This window comes from Carassius auratus, chromosome 38 (assembly GCF_003368295.1).
Source record: "Carassius auratus strain Wakin chromosome 38, ASM336829v1, whole genome shotgun sequence".
Classification (NCBI taxonomy): domain Eukaryota; kingdom Metazoa; phylum Chordata; class Actinopteri; order Cypriniformes; family Cyprinidae; genus Carassius; species Carassius auratus.
In genome coordinates, this window is record NC_039280.1 from 21,174,409 (window position 1) to 21,196,349 (window position 21,941).

General features: G+C 38.0%; 1 protein-coding gene across 1 annotated transcript in view; it reads left to right on the top strand.

Moving 5' to 3' along the window:
* The first annotated feature begins 1,319 nt into the window (after positions 1-1,319).
* lrrc1 (leucine rich repeat containing 1) overlaps positions 1,320-21,941 on the top strand; it is a 38,894-nt gene continuing 18,272 nt past the window's right edge. The window contains exons 1-6 of the mRNA XM_026224731.1: positions 1,320-1,833; positions 12,744-12,861; positions 16,500-16,578; positions 18,443-18,532; positions 20,328-20,384; positions 20,510-20,573. Coding sequence (XP_026080516.1) covers positions 1,675-1,833; positions 12,744-12,861; positions 16,500-16,578; positions 18,443-18,532; positions 20,328-20,384; positions 20,510-20,573 — 567 coding nt within the window. The 5' untranslated portion in view covers positions 1,320-1,674. The remainder of the gene's footprint in view (positions 1,834-12,743; positions 12,862-16,499; positions 16,579-18,442; positions 18,533-20,327; positions 20,385-20,509; positions 20,574-21,941) is intronic.

The window sequence follows — 21,941 nt, forward strand, 5'->3', positions numbered from 1 at the left end:
CTTTGCTCTTTAAATTGTGCTGAAAAGCCTGTTGTGCGTGTTGTCAGAAAAGGGCTAAGTGTTCATTTAACCGTATGATTGATTTTTCCTCCGCAGAAAAGCTTTTGTTTTCTTTTTAATAGTCGATGCTTGAAATGTTTATGAAAGTGTCTTTTAAAATAAGCGTTTCTCCAATCTTTCTGCATAAGCATGATGTGTTGATCCAGTCATAGCATGTCACTGAAAGAAAAAACACTGACCTGTGTGCAATATCATCTTTTAAACAACAGAAACACAAAATTAATTTGACTGTGACCTGATTGTGTTGTGAACACAGCAGCAGGTTTTGAGCCGTCAGCTCAGCTGTCATCATTTCATTTCTCAGCTCTGTTCTTCAAACTCTCGTAGTAAGAAGTGTTTACTAAATGGCAAGCAAATTAGTAAAAAACAGTTAGTGCTTCATGACGTTTTACTATAGCTGTTGTTGCTTATTTAGTTATGTTTACTCTCAATCTGTTCACTGAAGAGAATTAAAACAACATTGTGCATTTTCTTCTTCTTTACTATAGCAGTTTATAAGTTATTCTCTAAGGGAACAAAATTAATTTGTGCCATTTTTAATTCTGAGATGAAGATATTTTATGATATTCTACGCTGTTGTAATTTATGGTATCAATAATGTTATAATTTTCAGGTCTCAATTGAACCCACTTATGTAATAACCTCACATGTGAAGGACAACCTTGTTGAATCATTGTCCAGATAACATAAAAAAGGGAGTGGTATAGTTAACACGTTTTTTCCTGTAGGAATCCATTTAATTTATCATTTTGTTTTATTATAGGTCATGCATGTTCATGATTACATTACAAACTATTGTTATTTTTACTGTTATTATCAGCTTAATAATAATGACAAACTCTAATAAAATGTTTAAAAACTTGACAACATTTCAAAACGCGAAAAAAGTTCAACAATACAATTGTGAATCTGGCGGTTTTATTTTTTTCATTTAAAAATCAATGCCAGGCTCTCATTTAAACCTGATTTTTTTATTAAGTATTATTTTTTATTTTTAATGTAAAACAAATAAAAGCTATGATGTAATTAAATAAGAAATATATCAAATCGGGTGGATGTTCAATAAACAGATTTGTGACTGGACTTTCTGATGTGATAAATGGACAGATATGAAACCGAATAAACTTGTTGAATGTCACATAACTGTTTAAGGGCGACAGGTGTGTTAGGGGAAGTGTAGTTTGTGTCGTGTGCACGCGCAGGGAGGGAGGGAGAGAGAGATTGAAAAGGGAGGAGCCGCTGGGATTCGTGACGTCAGTTTGGAATGAGGGAGTGAATGTTCCGGGTCAGAAACTCCGGGATAAGGAAAACGCCAAATAAACGCCACTAAACAGGCATGAAACCGTTTACAAAGAGCGATATGGTACACTTATCAGCCTCTCAGTAAATATGTCGCGAGAAAGGTGAAAAAGCGGAAGGAAAACTCCGGGGATCAAAGCAGAAGTGGAGCGCGACGATTTTATTCCATGTTTCAGTCGCGTCGGAGATCTATGCGACACTAGTTGCGCTCTTTCACCGTTCCTAGTTTCTCCGGCTCGTCTGTTTGAGTTTGGATTGCTGTGGCAACTTTTCCAAGCAGTAGGGATCTATCCAGGCTAGGATCAGCCTCCCGTGATGTTTAACTGTATCCCCCTGTGGCGGTGCAGCCGTCACATCGAGTCGGTCGATAAGCGCCACTGCTCGCTGCTCTTCGTCCCGGAGGAGATCTATCGCTACAGAGCGAGTCTGGAAGAGCTTTTACTGGACGCCAACCAGCTCCGGGATTTGCCCAAGGTAAGAAGACGCCAACCTGTGCTGGGACCATTGTTGCTAGAACACTCTGTTCACTAAGGGATGAATGAGAAGCATTTGTGTGCTGCGTCTCAAACCCTAATCCGCCGTCTGTTTGTTCGAGCATTGCGCGCGCTGAGCGGAGAGACGCGCAACAGCTCGGGACACATGCCCCGTCCACAGCGGCTTTCAGCATCACCGGGGCCTCCTCGCAGGCGCCTCGGAAGTCACTTAACATTTTTAGGTGTCAGACATCTATTCTTAGTCCGCATCAGTTTGGCAAGAGGTGTTGCAAATCAGCTTCAGTTTTGGCCATCGTAACCACCAAGAGTGTCATTATGCATACTTCCAGTCAGCAGCATTTTTGGGTGAAAAAATATAGGTGAAGGTGGGTTCCTCTAGCATGATGGGCATGACAAGAGTTCAGAGCGGTTTTAGGCATCTGGGTGTCAGTCAGCATTGTTGTAGTAAAGTTTAGTGCTGGCAAACTATTTGTTTACATGAAACGTGTGTGTGTGTGTGTGTGTGTACTGTGTATATTTATTTATTATGCAAATATAAGTACACACACACATGCATGTGTATATTTAAGTTATGTTTATAAAATATTTATATGTAATGTAAGTTATGAGTATAATTATATAATCTACATGTAAATGCATGTAAATATTTTCAAAATGTATACTGTGTTTTATAAATATACACAGTACACACACATTATGTAAACAAAAACTTTTATTTTGGATGTTATTAGACGCGATTAATTGTTTGACAGCAATCAAAACATTTTTTTGTCTTTGTAGGCCGAGCTGTACAGAAACGCTCTTATAATGCCAGAATGCCATGCTCACTAGGATTTGAAACACCACTGCTGTCGTTGTTGGTGCACACAGCAGAGAACACTAGAACTCAGCAAAATGTGGTTGAGAAAAACACTGTGACCATGAGCTCTCGCTCCATTACACAATGTGGTTCAAACCTAAAAGAAATGATCCATGAACTAAACGCTTAAGTTTAACTTCTAAATATTCCGGACAAATGCGTCCTGCATTAGTATGTAATATGTCATGAATGGGCTGCATCGAGCCGAGAAGCTCCTCTTTCACCTTTCAGAGCTCAGACGCATGTGTGAAGCAGCGGAGAGCATCTGATCGGTGGAGAGGTTCATGTTCATGCTGATTTAACTGTGATGCTTTGCTGACATCGATTACAGTGCTGTGCAGAAGACCATCGTATCGCACACCTGTTCTATCTCATCTGTGTGGGATAATCCTATTTTAGTGAATTCCAGAGTGTCTTTGAAATCAGAAGAGTCCTTGAGCAGGTTTCATCCTTAATCTTAAAAGCAAGACTAAGTCACGTGTGACCATTATAAAGAAAGTCAATGCAAAATGGAGCAAACAGGACCAAGAAACTTTTCCAGCTCATAGTTTTAATATTTTATCAATTTTGTGAATAGCTACTGTGGAGAGAATGAACAATTATATTCATAATTCAATTTAATAAATCTTTGCTGGGATAATAAAAAAGTTATTAAAGTAAATTGGCCACTTAACAGGCTTTCTCTTTAAGGGCTGAGTGGTTGAACGCAGTGCAATCTGGTTTTTAACCATGTATTGTAAGAAGTTGTTAACTTTCGAATTCAGTTATTTGTGTCTTGATTTTCTTTTAACTTTTAACAGAAACCATTTAGTGCACAATTCATGGAAATCCTGTCTACATTTGCTTTCATGTTGTTCACAAAAGAAGGAACTTTGAATAATGTTCTGGCTGTTCTTTTACATGCATAAAATAAATGTAGCTTTCACTGAGGCAAGAAGATTTTAGACACCATCAAATATCATAAGACAAAGGCTGGATCCCAATTCTTCTGAAGGAGCCCAATAGTTTTGAATGAGGAACAGTGATGAGTACGGATTGGCGTGGGTGATGGGGGAAAATGTATTGATCACAATCTGATCACATTCCTTTTTTATTTTGGTGTTTTTTTTTTTTTTAGATACTTTTACAAGTCATGAGCAGAAAAGGGAAAAATTATTTCCCCATTTAAAAAAATAAAGAAAAGATTGACATCATTAAGGCCAACATGTTTTAGCAATCTCCAATTGGTTAATGAATCATTCAAGGGTTAGTTCGCCCAAAAATGAAAATTATGTCATTAATAACTCACCCTTATGCTGTTCCAAACATGTAAGACCTCCTTTTATCTTCGGAACACAGTTTAAGATATTTTAGATTTAGTCCGAGAGCTCTCAGTCCCTCCATTGAAACTGTGTGTACGGTATACTGTCCATGTCCAGAAAGGTAAGAAAAACATCATCAAAGTAGTCCATGTGACATCAGAGGGTCCGTTGGAATTTTTTGAAGCATCTAAAAGACATTTTGGTCCAAAAATAGCAAAAACAACGACTTTATTCAGCATGGTCTTCTCTTCTGTGTCTGTTGTGAGAGAGAGTTCAAATCAAAGCAGTCTGGATATCCAGTTCGCGAACGAATCATTCAGTTCACCAAATCGAACTGAATCGTTTTAAACGGTTCGCATCTCTAATACGCATTAATCCACAAATGACTTTTGTTATCTTTTTTTTTAATGTGGCTGACACTCCTTCTGAGTTCAAACAAACCAATATCCCGGAGTAATTCATTTACTCAAACAGTACATTGACTGAACTGCTGTGAAGATGAACACAGAGCCGAGCCAGATAACGAATAATAGACTGACTCATTCACGAGTGAAGAACCGTTTGGTTCCGGTTCTTTTGCGCTCGACGTAATGGCGTCATTGGCGATGATTGCCCTTGATTCAAGCCTTCGGTTTACCCGCACCCATAACACTAGCACAGAATCAGTTCAGAATCAATCACCAAAAGAATCAGTTCAGTTCAGACGCTCTGTGTGTCGGTCTGCTTCATGATGAATCACACATGCGCAGTTATCATCAGCTATTCGGTTCTCGAATCGGATGAGTCCGACAGAAACAGCTCTTGACTCGTGAACGACTCATTATCTGGCTCGGCTCTGTGTTCATCTTCAGTTCTCTCTTCACAGCAGTTCAGTCAATGTACTGTTTGAGTAAATGAATTACTCCGGGATATTGGTTTGTTTGAACTCAGAGGGAGTGTCAGCCACATTAAAAAAAGTGAACAGCTTAAGTCATTTGTGGATTAATGCGTATTAGAGATGCGAACCGTTTAAAATGATTCAGTTCGATTTGGTGAACTGGATGATTCGTTCGCGAACTGGATATCCAGACTGCTTTGATTTGAACTCTCTCTCACAACAGACACGGAAGAGAAGACAATACTGAATAAAGTCTTCGTTTTTGCTATTTTTGGACCAAAATGTATTTTCGATGCTTCAAAAAATTCCAACGGACCCTCTGATGTCACATGGACTACTTTGATGATGTTTTTCTTACCTTTCTGGACATGGACAGTATACCGTACACACAGCTTCAATGGAGGGACTGAGAGCTCTCGGACTAAAATATCTTAAACTGTGTTCCGAAGATAAAAGGAGGTCTTACATGTTTGGAACAGCATAAGGGTTAGTTATTAATGACATAATGTTCATTTTTGGGTGAACTAACCCTTTAATTTCAGAGCTGGATCTACTTTGTCTACTTCACAGAAGTTATTCTGGATCCAGTTCACTGCACTGACTCAATGACTTGACCTCACCGAGAGGGAGATGTTCTTTTCAAAATCATGTATCGAAGTCAGTATGTATATATTTTGGACCAGAACAAAACACCTGATTGCTCCGAATTGTTGCAATTCCTGTAAAATGTGCAGCTTGACATCTTGGTTTGTGGAATCCAGACTTCTGCTGTTTGTTTGCCAGGGAAGTCCGTGAAGAAGGGCATTTGTTTTGAGAGCAACCAGGATCCTGTAGCATAGCTACAGTGTGTTTTTAAGTATCTAGAACAAATATAAACCTCCCAGAAGTGTATACTGAGAGAGAATTTAGTTAAAGGTTGTACTTTTCACTCTCCTTTGGAAGTAGTAGTAGTTTTATTTATAAAGCGCCTTTACATAGCTCAAGGTCATTTTACACAGCGCTGAACAAAAAAACACCCACATACACAATACAAACACATATAACCACATTATACAAAATACATATTAAAACGATGGATTGGAGACCTAATGCGACCACGGGGCATAGCCGAGTCAAAAGCGTGCAGTTTAGACTGGGGAAACGCACATCTCAAAGCCTGTTTCTTGCCCGTTTATATGTGAAAGCTTTTATCCTGGAGATTTCCTGGAATCGGAAACTTCTTGTTTGGCCTAAAATGTGAGGAATGCTGTGAGGAGAGCGGATGGTGTGGTGTGTGGGGGAACCAGAGTCAGACGCAGCTTACTGCGTCACTGCTCTCTCAGCAAGCTTTGCTAAGCCTTTTTTAGGTGAAATAATGGCTAGGAGTGCGATGTGTTGTGTTCTAGTAATTGTGTGAGCTGAAGTTATGATGGCACTCACTTATTAAACAAACAAAAGGCATGGTGCTCTCTTTCACTTGGTGATGTAGCCTGATGTAGCAGAATGCCTTGAAAATGAAGAGCGGTTTTTTTCCAGAATATCAGCACATTTATAAATTTGTTATTATTGTTTAACTGCCGCATTAACATCAGTAAGTTAATATTGTCAGTTAGATTGTAATTTGGGGAAGAAAAGCCTATTGTTTTATGAATAAAATGTATTTAGACATGCTTCTCTTTTCTTGGCAAGTAAATGTGGATTTAGATAAAGATGATTAAGTAAATTATGCTTTGTTTGGAAATAAGTGCTGATAAACCTCTAATTTGGAGAATTGAGATATTTTAATGATCACATTAGAAATCATAATGTGATTTTTACAGGCCATATTTTTTTTTGACATTATTTAAAAAAAAAAATATTTTTCTCACCTAAATGTTTGACCATGCACTGTATTTATATTTTTGTTTTCACAATGGTGTGATTGTTGCACAGTAGCTTACACACAGCGCAAGCCTGATTGTGTGAGCTGTGAGGTTCACACAGACTCTGTTTGCAGTGTGTATGTAGTCCATTTGTGGTACAGAAGCAGTCCAGGCTGTGTTTTCACACAAGAGTCTAGGGCTGTGCAAAAATCAAATGTGATTTTTATGCGCAACTCGTCATTAAAGACGCTCCTGTGATTAGAAGTATATCTCCATCACGTGCGTTCAGGTCAGGGTTGCCAGGTTTTCAAAACAAATCCTGCCCAGTTGCTTCCCAACACTAGTCCAAAACTAGCCCAGATTGCGTCCCTGCCAAAAAAATGTGTATTTTAACCCCGGGACGCAATGTATTTTTTTTTTTTATCGGGGAATCTCCTGGAAATGTGATTGGGCTAGTTTTGGACTAGTTTTGAGAAGCTAGCTGGGAAGGATTTGTTGTTAAAACCTGGCAACCCTGATCTGAACGCACGTGCTGGAGATATACTTCTAATCACAGGGGCGCCTTTACTGCCGAGATGTGCATGAAAATCACATTAGATTTTTTGCACAGCCCTACAAGAGTCTGCTCCTGATCCATGGCTGCTTACCACAAACACAACATTTATCCATTATTTTCATTTTAAATCCAAACTGCAAATGGAGTAATGTGATCCTGGCATTATTTATGTGTGCTGTAAGTGTGCATGAATGCACGGTCTCCAGGAGAGCGCGTGAACATTGAATGGTTCAAACACTGGCAAGAGTTAAAAAGAAAAAATGCAGTTTATAAACTTTAGTGACGATGCGAAACTGCCTTGATAGTGCAAGTGACAATCCTGTGTCGACAGTGTTCAGACGCAATGTGATTTGAATCCATTTGCATTTTGAGAGAGAAAGAGAGCGCACAGTGATTCATTCAAGCTGTTTGTGAAATTGTCTCACAAAAACTTCTTCAAATGACTTTATCTTTATATTTAATGAAGAAATATGAATTGTTCCTCTTGTGTCTCACTGTATTTTAATCCAGTCAGTCTTCAGATATTGCCCGAGGGGTTAAGGTTAATGTAAACTAGTGTTTGCTGGCTGAAGGGTAGAGGATCTTCATTAACAGGAAGAACAGGTTCAGTGTTCCTCCTCCACGATGTGTCCGGTCGATTACACTCTCACAGGTTGCTGCTTTCATCAGTCACCTTTTATAAACTATAGATGGTAAAGGAAGTATTGAGATGAGTGTGGTGTGAACTTCCGAATCTGAAGAGCTCTATTGTGTGCCAGACCTGTTGCAGTTTGGGAGGTTTCTGTGTCCATTGTCTAGACCGTTTTCTCTTCCTGTGCAGCCCTAACGTTTGATTCCCGAGTGAGAAGAGAGACGGAAAACAAGAAGAGCAGCGTTTCAATACTTCTCTTTTTGATAATGGCCTGTTTGTTATAACTATCATGACATCATGTTTGTTATCATGATATCAACAATATCAACATAATATTATTAAATCACCAAAGCTTACAGAAAAAAGGATTTACCAAAATCAACTTTAGAATAGTGTTATACTATATATTATAATATACTATATTAACTATGACGTTTCTCTCAATAAATTCTTAATTTGCTGCTTATTAATAGTTAGTGAGGTAGTTGTTAGGTTTAGGGTAAGATTAGGGATGTAGAATAAAGCATTAATATGTTCTTAATTAGCGCTAATATTCTAGTAATATGTATGCTAATAAGCAACTAATAGGTGTTACATATTCTAAACTGTTACCATTATTTTTTCAGAAATCCTAATTTATTTATTTTCACTATTGGAGGATGCCTGTGTCCATGAACACAAATGTCAGAGGGCAGTTGAATTATTGTTTTACTGTAAGACATAACTTTCTCCCTTTTTTGTTTTTGAGGGAACAATTTATTTTAAATACCATAATTTATTTTTAAATGCGCATACTATTGGAGGGATATAAAATTATTTGCATTTTTTTTTTTTTTTTTTTACACTGTAATGTCTAAAATTGCTCTTCTTTGTTGTGGCTTCTTCTGTAAGTTACCATGAAGGTCTTCAGATGATTTTGCAAATGGTGTTTAAAAAGCTGTGTGAAATGCAATGCATTATTCATTTCTTTGCATGGAACTCAAAGAGCAGCCGCACAGTTTTTGAAGCCCGTTTCACACCATTCTCTGCTGGCTGTCCAACAGAGTTGTAAAGTTTGCCTGGATAAGCATTTCTTTCATAGTTTTTCTCTTCAGTCTCAGCTTAGTTGCTGGTGGGTGGATTTTTCTGTCAGAAGGATTCTATAGATGTCGTATGGACACTAAAGCCCTGTGTGAACGGTAATTGTTTCTCATGGACGTCTGTGAAAATAAATTCACATATTGCCTTAGTGATCAAACTCGTTGCTTTTGCTTTTTTAAATTTTACATGTAAACAGAAGCATTCAAGTAAGCTACAAAAGCAGTTCAATCGAGCAGAGAGTGATTTATTTTCTTTGCGCACAAAAAGTATTCTCGTAGCTTCGTAATATTACACTTGAACCCTTGACGTAACGTGGACTATTTTACCGATTTCCTTGCAACGTTTCTAGACCTGGCAACATTGCAGATGTGTTGACGTCTATGGAGGGTCCGAGAGCTCTCGGATTTGATCAAAAATAATGTCTTAAATTTATTTAATGTCTTAAATATCTTAATTTATGTTCCGAAGATGAACGAAGGTCTTACGGGTTTGGAACAACATGAGGGGGAGTAATTTTAAAGGGTTAGTTCACCCCAAAATGAAAATTAGGCTGCGTTTTACTCGACCGTGGTTCTTACGTTTTGAATTTTGAAACGTGTGGAGATGAGGTACTCTTTTTCAGAAAAAGTACAAATAAAGATAATTTTAAATGTTTAACTGCTATTTGGAGCATTTGGATTGCTAAACAAGGGATTAAAAAACTAATATTTGTGAAAACCTCAAATTCAACCAAAATCGTAATTTGTCTTATTTGCCTTTAGCTCAAAATTAGCCCTTGCTTGCTTGAAAGATTGCTTGCTTTTGATTTAGTATTTATAGTGGAGTGGAGGTGCAGTCACGTTAGCAATATTTCAGCAAAATTCAACAGGCAAAAAAAGGTCCATTGTAGTGTTGGGTGATATGCTCAATTGTCATATGGTCAGCCCGTGAGATCGCTGAGACATGATATTATCATGTTTATTTAATTATTTATTTGCTAAGTTTCATTTCTGGGAAGTGAACCAGCATGAACATAAGGCTAAAAGCAGTCAAATATTTTTAATATGTCTGAATTTGTATTTAAGATGATAACAATGTAATAGAAGCATTGTAAGTTACTAATTAGTTGTGCTTACATTTTCTCAGTTATTTGAGTAGCAGCTACATAAACGAGCAAAGAACATTTACATTACCAAAGAGCATCGTATGAAACACCGCTCGCACAGAATTCAGCGTCTAACCAAGGAGCTTCCTTCTGGTCAGTGTGGTGAATTTGCTTGGTGATTTGATTTGAAAGTACAACAACTAAACTTTCATCATCCAGAGCATCAGTCAATCAAGCTTTTTTCATTCTAAGATCAATCAAACTCTGATTTGGACCAGGTAAGCGAAACCAAGTGTGAAAGCAACTTAAGACAGTTTTGTCACTTTTTCATATATTGAAAACCTAAACTGGAAGGTACTGCGCATGCACAGTGATGTAGAAATAGCATAATGACGTTTGACGCACCGAGCGAGGTGTTCCTGGTGAATAAAGTGTCATAAATAAGTGTCCTGTCATTATAAATCTCCCTTTTCACTCAGTGTATGTGAAGTGGAACAGGACCACGTCCCACCAATCCTTGTTTAAGACTCATCAACAGACGACTAGTTTTGGGTGCGGGAAAGGACACTTTTAAACCTTTTTTTTTTTTTTTTTAAGTAATGTTAAGCAGCACAACAGTTCATGTGCCGGTTGTCGTCTAATTAGGACCAGAAGTAGATAAATATCGTGTGCTTTTTAAAACCGTATGCAACAGCAGCCGTAAACTCTGTATATTCATGCAGTGTGCACATGTCAAAAGAGTAAATCTGATCAGAAGCTTGTGACATATAAACGCGCATATCAACCTGATCACTTTATTTGGCTTGCATGTAAACACTATGATCGGATTCGTAAATCAGAATGAATTAATTCCGATGGAAGCAAAAAGTGTCCACGTAAATGGCCACGTAAGTTCCAACTGGACTGCAAGATATAATGATAATGGTAGACCTTTTAACTTTTTTTAGTTTACAGCGAGTGACAATGAAGCTGTACCCACCATGAGTGCTCAGGGTCATTTATGTTAATCATCATTGGGGCTATATCCAGAGCCAAGCCTGCTGAGCATGCAGGAAGAACAATATAAGCAGTGCTGAAGAGATGCTGCAGGCAGGTTGTTTGTTTGCTATGGGCTCTGCTCTCCGTCTGACTGCTCTGATTTATGTGCTGCTTCAAATGCACTTTTTTCCTCGTGTCAGTCGTGGTGACAGTGAGAGGTGGGAGGAACTGAACAAGTAGGTCAAGCAGATAGACATGAATAGCTGATTACATCACAGAGAGCCATACACTGAGCTGCTTTTGCCAGGCCACTGGACATTAGTAATTACTAACCTAATAAACTAGTTGAGCTTTTTCTGTGTGAATTGATTGTGGAATATCTGGATGTGGTTCTGTTTGTAGTCCATTTGTGTGGAGTGTTTCTTGTATGTCTTGTGCTTCTAGACCAACACATCAATAATGCTCAAATGTGAGTCAGTAGAGCATCAGAATTACCCATAATCCTCTCTAAACTCCCTGTTGATTTGCATAGGCTATGTTTGGAATAGCATGATAATGTACTATTCTTATCTATCTCTGTAGTGTATACTGTACACAATTTTTGTATGCATAGAATAACCCACTGCAGTGGCAAAATATGCATTATACATCAAAGCATACTTGAGAAAGTGTTATGATCATTTAACAACAATGACAACTTGTTACCTTTTATTACTTAAAAAATAAAGAAAAGGTTTGTATACTGCAAAATATTTATGTAATAATCTAGTGTCCCTATATGTAAATATAAAGCACTTTACACTTGTGAACAGTTCAGGAGTTAATTCTCTGAACAATTCAGTGAGGTATACTGATATACAACCAAATCATTTTGATCCGAGACGTTGGCATTTCAAAATGGCTAAAATGGTACTTTAGATGCACAATGAGCTTGATCTGCTTGTTAGGCGAGTTATCAGATCACATAATCTACCAGGGCTGCACGATAAAGGTTATGGTAAATCACAATTATTATACTCAATAAATGTAAGTGGAGAGAATGTCAGCATGCAGGGATTGCTCCCAGATTTAATCATGTGAAAGAAAAGAGACTGGCTGTTTTACACTTCCTGTAGCAAAACTTCTAAACTTATACTTGCAGGTTTGACAGCATTTTCATCTCATCAGTGCTTTAATGTAATATGAAGATGCACATGGTTGCCAGGTTGGTAAGACTGATTAAACATCTGGCAGCTAATGTATGTTGATTTTGGAGACATGTTCTGACTAGGTGGTTTTATTTGTGGAAGCTTGTTAACAATGCAGTGTGTTTTTTGGATAAATAACCAGCAGGTAAATATCACAGATGCAAATTAAGAGAAGCATGAATTGTGATCTCAATTAAACTCTGATTGAGGTTAAATCATAAATGTTTTTTTTTTATTACACAATCAATAATTTATTCTATAAATATGTTTTCCTATCGAATAAAACAAGATCTGCTTCAACTTAGTGCATATTGAAATTTCCATCTTGCATTTTTTTTTAGATTATTTTATATGGTATGCCTGAATATAAAAATATATTTTTCTATCATAATTTAATATCTGTGATTTTATGTACAATTTCTAGCACTAGTTCTGATTGTGCATGAATTTATCAAACTGCAGTAGCAATTAATTGGTGTTTCTTGCTCTGTTGCAGCAATTTTTCAATTTGACTAAGCTGAGAAAACTTGGCCTAAGTGACAATGAGATCCAGCGGCTGCCGGGGGATATAGCTAACTTCAACCAGCTCGTAGAGCTAGACATCTCTCGAAACGGTAAGAAGCTCTTTGCTTTATCAGACCACTGTTTAATTACTGTGCGTGTGTGTGAGAAACTTTGGCCTCCCATGTCTCGCATACGCCCTGCATATTTCAGCAGCTGGGTTTCTGTGCTCACCAATTACTCACAACCTTTCAGCATCATCCACAGTAATTCCCAGCCTGGATCACAGCGTCTCCACGCCCAAAATCCAGTTCTCGTTCAGCTATTTTTACCATTTTTGATCAAGCGGCAGTTTTAAAACTAGACTTCATGGTTTGCGGTGTCTTGTGATTTTAAATGACCTTTCTTAAAGACCTGTTTCAAGAAAAAAATATAGTTCTCCCCCATTTACTCTCCTGCATGTCTTTCTAAACCTGTATTACTTTATTTCTTCTGCTGTGCAGCATAGATTATATTTTAAGATTTTTGTCCATACATTTAAAGTCAGTGGGGTTGACTGTGGTTTGGACTCTAGTGTTCCTTTATTTTATTTTTTATATTGGGTCAGCAAAGCGACGAGGGTGATTTAAATGTCTTGAATTTTCCTTCTTGTGTGCTCCTTTGTTGTTTTTTATTGCTTCCATTGTCCTCATTTGTAAGTCGCTTTGGATAAAAGCATCTGCTAAATGTAGTTTAATGTATGTAATATAACTGTCCCTTTTTAAGAATGGTTTGTGCTCTTTGTGCGTTTACACACCGTCTTGCTGTGGAAGGTCCTCACTTCTAAATTGACATTGTATTGTAGTTGAACTCTGATCTCTCTTACGCATAGCCCCATTTTTATGGCGGACACATAAATGATTGAAATACTGGCATTGTTCCAAACCCCAGAAGCTACCTTGCTGTGTATCTGAAATGGACCCTTAAAGATTTACGGCTCTGTTCGCAGCCACAAATGCTCTCCACAGGGCATTGGTCTCAAACTCAATTCTTGGAGGGCCACAGCTCTGCACAGTTTAGCTCCAACCCTAATCAAGCACACCCGATCCAGCTAATCCAGCTGTGATTTAGAGTTAAATGCTGTGGCCCTCCAGGAATTGAGTTTGAGACCAATGTCCTATGGAGAAATTGATTTAGAACATTAACTTAACTAAGACTAATCTACGGTGAGCCACGAGGTTATTAATCAGTGGTTTATGCTTTTGTTAAAACCAACAGCCACCATTAATTTAACTAATTTTTTAATGAATCCTGTTTAATAGTGGAATTCCTGGTGGAAAAATTACATTAACCAGAAATGTTCAGGAAACAGACACTCGCTATACCTGACCACTCAAGTGAAGCAATGCAAATTTCCCTATGCTCTCAGACTGTGTTAGACAACTATAAATGACATTGCCTTTTTTTAAAAGTCCCTATGGGAAAAATTACCTGGAACCAAGGCCTCTTAAAAAGTGGGTGAATATACCGTCACGCTGTATAGCTCTCCTCACTGGAAGGATACGCAACTCACAGCTGGTTCCAGCAGAGTTTTACATTAACATGAAGCTTACAACACCCTGCTCTACGAGTATAAAACTGCATAGCACTGTCAGATAGGAGATGTTATTGTGACCAATCAGTAAGCCCCTTCCCTTGAATGCAGATGAGCCATTAGCAGTTGAGTATCGGTTTGAAATCTTTAGGTTTAGCGCCATAAAGCTTTCATGGGTTTGATGAGGTTTATGCTACAAAAAATTGTAAAACGATGTATCCTGAGAGTATCTTTGGCTAAAACTAGCTAACGTTAAAGTTTGAGAGTCAATGCTAACGTACAAACATAAATGGTGAACTGTTCTCACGTCATGTTCAGTGTAGGTCCTCTCCATATTAAACTGGATGAATGTCGGCCGGCAGCCATATCACCCTGGAGCCCAAGACAGGTTTCCCACTGAAGCTAAGCAGGGCTGAGCCCGGTCAGTACCTGGATGGGAGACCTCCTGGGAAAACTACATTGCTGCTGGAAGAGGTGTTAGAGAGGCCAGCAGGGGATGCTCACCCTGTTGTCTGTGTGGGTCCTAGCACCCCAGTGTAGTGATGGGGACACTATACTGTCAACAAGCAACGTCCTTCGGATGAGACATTAAACCGAGGTCCTGACTCTCTGTGGTCATTAAAAATCCCAAAATTCACCCATTGGCCTCCGACCATCATGGCCTCCTAACAATCCCCATATCTCGGTCTCCTCTCCACCAGTAAGCTGGTGTGTGCTGGGCGTTCTGGCACACTATGGCTGCCGTCGCATCATCCAGGTGGATGCTGCACACTGGTGGTGGATGAGGATATACCCCCTGACTAGGGCTGCACGATATTGGGAAAAAAATACATTGCGATTATTTTATTTTTCTGCGATATTGCGATATTAAATAATTTTTTTTCTTACAAACAAAAATGGGGTGAGCACACTTACATTCTCATTTTAAATGATTTAAACATCGACACCATCGTGTCAATTGATTAATATGCGTGAGGGAGAGAGAGCAAGACAGCGCTTGTGTTGTTCGAACCTGGGCGCTCTCTCTCTCTCGCGCGCGCAATCTTTCTCTCAGGCCGGTGACAGGTGCAATATTTGAAAATCGATAATTATTAATTAATTTTTTTAATTACATTTATATCTGGATATATGTCAACCTATAGACTTTCAAACATCTAAGTGTTATGAATTAATATGAATCTGTGTACATAATGACATATAAACATATTTTCCTATTATATTTTGCCTGGAAACGCTTCCAGCACGCTTGCGTGTCACGTGAAAAATAGGTGTTGGTTCTATTTTTAACATGCACGTGTTTTCAGAGCGCACCTGAGACGCGCGTCTCACGCAGGCAGTCTGCAAGCTCTAATCTGTTAACATGGGAGCCGAATTAAAAACGGAAGGAGACGCTTGCGCCACGCATCTAGTGTGTTGCCGGCTGCGCGTTCGCGCGCTCTCTGGCCCATACAGTTAATGAATAACGGATCAACTACGACAGCCTACATCGCACATCCTGCGATGTGACTATCGTGGATTCGTACATCGCGATATCGATGCTTAAACGTCACATCGTGCAGCCCTACCCCTGACTATGTAAGCGCTTTGAGTGTCTAGAAAAGCGCTATATAAATGTAAGGAATTATTATTAATTAAATGAATTGAATCGTACCCTGCGGTACATGAACAGTGAAGATCCTGAAGATGTTGTCATCTGTTATCATGACCGTAACACAAGGATTCTCCTGCTTGCATTGTGCATTGCGAAATTAGTCCCACAATTAATTGTCAAGTCTTTCATAGATCCCTCCATGGCATATTTAAGTCCCAGTTGAATGTCCCTCAACAAGAAGTGGTCCTTCTGTGTCCAAAATGAATCAAAAACATCTTGGGACAGCTGTCATTGTAAAACAGTTAGCAACTCTGAGCTAGCGACAGTAACTAAGGGGGTTGGGGCTTACCGAAAGGTAATTAGAAGTAGTGATTGAATGCCATCTGGCATGTTTCAGTAAAGGATGCCTGCTTAAAGGAAGGCTTTTTTTTTTTTTCTTCTTTAAAGCATGTTAGAAGTTTACCAGTAATTCCTTAAATGCTGCCGACGGGCAGCTCTCTAGGTTTTGGTAGAAGGCCATTGTTTTGAATATAGCAAGGGTTTTATTGCTGTAAGTGGATTAAATTTGTTTCCTCTTTTTCTCACAGACATAATGGAGCTCCCTGAAAGCATTTCATATTGTAAAACCCTCCAAGTAGCAGATTTTAGTGGAAATCCTTTGACAAGGTAATTGTGCACTTCAGCTTCTGTGTGATATTCTGATCCTGTATGATCGCTGACATCTTTTACGAAGCTCAATGTGTGGTGTCTGTTCATTAATAAAAATGCTGGAAAACTATAGTAAGTAAAATATCTATAAAAATGCTACAAGATTTTATGTTATGTTAATTAGAGTACAGTTTTGTTTAGTTTTGCTGTTGTAACCCTAATTGAATATATATATATATATATATATATATAACACTTTAGTATAGAAACCAGTTCTCACTATTAATTAGTTGCTTATTAGCATGCCTATTACTAACATATTGGCTGTATATTAGTGCGCATATTCTGCACGATCATATTCTACATCCCTAATCCGATCTAATGCCTAAATTTAACAACTGCCGCACTAACTATTAATAAGCACCACATTAGGAGTTTATTGAGGAAAAAGTCCTAGTTACTGCTTTGTTAATAGAGAGAATTGGACCTTAACATAAAGTGTGACCCTAGTTCCTAGTATAATTCTTATTGAATCAATAAGACACTGCATCTGTGCTTAGCTAAAATTTTTTAGTAGCTTGTAGTGAAGTTTACGACTTTTTTAAAGAAAAGCTTGTGAGTACTGATCTGTTTTTGACTGCTGTTGTAGAGTAGCTCCTCCAACACTTCATCAGGTTGGTAATACAGATCCACAGTCATTTTTCTGTGTGCTTCTTGTGGTGTGTGCATTGGAGTCTTAATTGCATGTCTATTACACCACAAATGCGTTGACGGCATCTGTGCGGTTTATTGACAGTATCCTAATAGCTGTGTTGTGCTCGACAGGTCATGCGTTATGCATTAGCACTGGATCCACTTTGACCCAGTTTGCCAATTTGTTCCCCCAGTTTGCTGGATGTTATAATGCTTGACTGCTTCTGTATTCTCTGGTTATTTTGTAACAAACCACCACATGGTTTGGTTTTAGTTTACTGGCAGAACTTTCTTGTTAGCAACTATATTTGTTTTGTTCATATTTTATACAGTAGTGAGTAGGGGTGTAACGGTACGCAAAAATCATGGTTCGGTACGTACCTCAGTTTTAAAGTCAGGGTTCAGTTCATTTTCGGTACAGTAAGGGAAAGAAATGCAAACATTAAACTGCAGGTTGTTTATTACTATAAACTTTTTTTTTTTAAGAATTTGTTTACACTTTTTAATAAAATATATATAAAATAAAAATATAATAAGAAATAACATACTGCTGCAAAGTTCTCCACTAAATAAAATACTCTCAGTCTCAAACCAGTATCACATGATAAAATATAATAAAAAATATAAATAAATAACTGTTTACAGTGCAGCATTACCAATCCCAGCTTGTAGGCCTGCTCAGATTTAAAAAAATATATAACTTTTCCAAAGTATAAAGTTGCAGCATCAACACTTTCAGTTTTTAGACCTGCTCAGATTTCGTTTATTAGGAATTAAGAGCAAAGGTCTGTTTAAATGCCGACGGGAGCTGCATTTGAATTACAATCGCTTTTTTTCCTAGCTTTAGTGATGATCACACTAGTGAGATGGCTTTTAAAACTTTTGAATCAGCTGCAGGGCGGGATTTGCGCTGAACGCGGAGACTTCCGCCTTTCGTGGAAACATGAAAATGTACCTATGTTCCACACACACAATATTGCATTCGGTCATTTGGTGCACACGTGTACCGTACCGAAAACCCTGTACCGAAACGGTCCGGTACGAATACACGTACCGTTACACCCCTTGTAGTGCGTGATCATGTTTTGCTGGCGTGAGCATGCTCTGTTCTTTCACCTGTCCAGCAGAGGTACTTTATTCTTTCCTGACATTCCCTGTGTGAACTGACTTTTGTTTTGTTTTGTTTCAGATTGCCAGATAGTTTTCCGGATTTACGGAGTTTAACATGCCTTTCCATCAATGACATTTCTTTACAAGCACTTCCAGAAAACATTGGAAAGTAAGTGGTGTGCATCTTTCAGCTGCCGTCCAGTTAGTTTTTTTATGTACTCTCTTTTATTAGACCAGATAATCTGGCTCTTTGTTTGCAATGTTTACAGGGATATTTGTAGGATATTAAGAGGGTTTGATCTATGATGACATTCTCAGATGATCTCGTGCAATTTGTTGTAGACATTCAGTCTTTGAGATGAACTGACTTCGTTTGCTTGATCCATCCTAGATGTGGCGTCTTCCTTCTCTGTATTGTAAGACACGTATCAGCATCTGATAATTATCCCATGACTTACTGACTATTGCTGATATGATAACAGAACTTTTTAAACTTTTAGTCTAATTTCAGAAAATGTATTCCACTTTTTCAAATTGTGTTAAAAGCATTTGTGACCCTGCAGCACAAAAGCAGTCATCAGTAGCACAGGTATATTTGAGCTGAGACCCTGTGATCTTTTTAGCTGACGTTTTTTTCTCATTGGCTTCCTCTCAGTAAACATATTCTATAGTCAGCTCAGTCATGCACATGCATATTAACAAACAATAACATTAATGTGCAGCACTGACACTGTTTCCCCAGACAGTTATTACTGCAGTATTCAAAGGCTTTAGTTTGTGGGATTGAAATACAGCCTGGAACAATAATCCTCTTTTATTTCTCCCCGTTTTCATTTCAGGAGACAAACCTGATTAATGTCTGTGTGACTTTAGCTGTCTCTGTAGCCTTGAGCTCCAGACGTTGGAAAGCATGTTGAACTCTTGTCCCTTCTCTGGGTTGATTACATTCTCGTGGAGTTATAGTGACAGATAGTCCTTGAAATCAAGCTGGAGGGGTCAGATAGCCACTCGTCGCTTCGCACACATCTTAACCTTGTTTTGAATCCGTCTGCTGAGAAATGAGTCCCTTGATTGCTGAAAGTAGTTTTTTAGTAATGTGAGTGGTTTTGTCTCTGAATTACTGGCTTCTGTTCCATTTGAATGAGGAACTCTTGTCCTCCTGTTACATAATTTGGTGTATTTATTGTTTTTAAAACCATATCAGGTTTTAAATAGCAGAAAGTCCCTAGAAGCCCTGGAGTAAGTAAACGTGAATGTCAGTGAGGCTCAGAGCAGTGAGCATGCTCTGGAAGATGGGGATCGCTATCTCAGGATCTTCCCCTTCACTGTCAGCACACAGAGGAACCTTATCTCAGTGTCACAGTAAACGAGGAGACATTTCTGTGAGGAGTTTGCTTCTGACTCTTAACTTTTGAACGGTAGCGTATATTAGTTTCCAGAAAAATATTAGTCAGTACAACTGTTTTCAACATTTGATGATATTCAAAAAATCAGCATATTAGAATGATTTCTGAAGGATCATGTGACACATTTTCATTATACTGAAAATCCAGCTTTCATCAATTACGGTTTACAATATTCAAATAGAAAATAGTTATTTCACATTATAATATTATAATAACAATATTACTGTATTTTTTATTAAATACAGGCTTTTGTGAGTATAAGAGACATTTCGAAAACCTTTCAAGTCTTAGTCCAATGTGTGTTTATGGTTGAGACGTTATTACTGTGTTTTTATCTTGATATCCTTTAATGGTCTTTATGTGGACTTGGAGGAAGCTTTGTGTTGTAAATGTTACTCTTAAAATATCGATAACATAATGACAATATGTATAGTGGTCCTATAATGCAAATGAAATTCAGAAAACGCATCAGGACAAAATAATCCACTGCTCAAATGTCTAATGATTTACATTTATGCATATACTTAAGATTGTGCATTGTTCCTGTCTTCTATCTAGCCTCTTTAACTTGGTATCACTGGAACTCAGAGAGAACTTGCTGACTTATCTGCCAGAGTAAGTGTACACCTCACAACACTGTGTGTGTGTGTGTGTGTGTGCGTGTGTGTGTGTGTGGTGTGTGTGTGGTGTGCCTAAGGCAAAAGCAAATTGATCTCTATTTATTTTTATTTTTCAATCAGGTCTCTATCTCAACTTCATAAACTTGAAGAACTGGATGTAGGAAGCAATGAACTGTATAATTTGGTAAGTATTGGGATTTTCATGGCACAGTCTAAATGGACTAATATGCTTATTTACTTTCAGATATAATAATCTGAACTTTTATACAAAGTTGTATACAAGCATTTAACTTGCACACTTATTTTCTAATGATATAGTTGTTTTCTGCTATGATGCGTTGTTGAAGTATGATCGTTTAAACCATAGCTGTGATAGTTTTCATGACAATTTATTTAAACTTTTTGATAGTCCACTTTAGGCTTTCTACCAACTTTGCAACTACATGTCAACTAATTCTCATTAGTTGACCGTTAGGTTTAGGGTTATAAGTTTAAATATACTTTAGCTTAGAGATTCGTGCTGTCTTCCTCTCGTATAATAATAATGAACTCTCCACATTTGCCATTAAAATAACGCCAAAAAATGTGCTCCGTGCAGCTGTTTAAACAGAAATGTGGTCATAACGAGCTGTCATGACACATTAAAGGGTGTCTAAAAGGGATTTAGGGATTTTGTGATGTGTATATATTTTTTTTATTCACATTTTTTGTGTTTAATTGTGAAATGGTGTTATCGCAATATCTCTAATTGGTAGTAGATGAAATCTCTCTTCTGGGTTCAGTGCTGAGGAGACATTCGTGCACCAGTCAATAGTTTGATTCACGTACGACGCAGCCTATCGACTAACACTTTTATTGCTCTCCTCTGAACTATTGGACATCAGTTAACAGTACGCCTATGCACGTATCCATGTATTTATTAGGCAGGGTCAAATGAAAAAGCGTGACAGATGCTCAGTTTGCGTGAGGCGGGACAGAGGGTAAAATTGCTGAAAAGTACAATGTAAAGCAGGACAGGTGGTCACTCTATTCATCCAGTTATTCAGCCAATAAAGTGTAAGCCTATGTTTTTCGAAATTGTGTCTAGTACTATATAAATTACAAAGGTTTAATTGGCATGACCCGACCAACCGCAACTCGAATATCATTAAAAATACTTTTGGATGACTCGTGACCGCAGGCACCCGCTCATTTCGGATCAACCCACGCATCACTGTTGCAAACCTCAGATTTGATAATTAAATGCGTGCATGTTGATGATTTTATTAGCAGTTATATTTACCAGCATGTTGTGAGCTCTTTTTACTCCCTTATCAAGTTTTGCTTTAGTATATTGCTTAACTGCAAAAGACTAATTGCATGTAACAAAAATGATTAACTTAAAGTGATAAGCGTGCAGACAAATACTACTGGGACTCAGAATAATAGTAATCTTTATTCAAAAAGGAAAACAGACTGCTGTTTTCAATCAGATGTATTTATATTTGTTTTGATAGGTCTCTTGAGATTCACCCATTAATTGACACATTGGGAGGTTTTTCAAGCATTGATT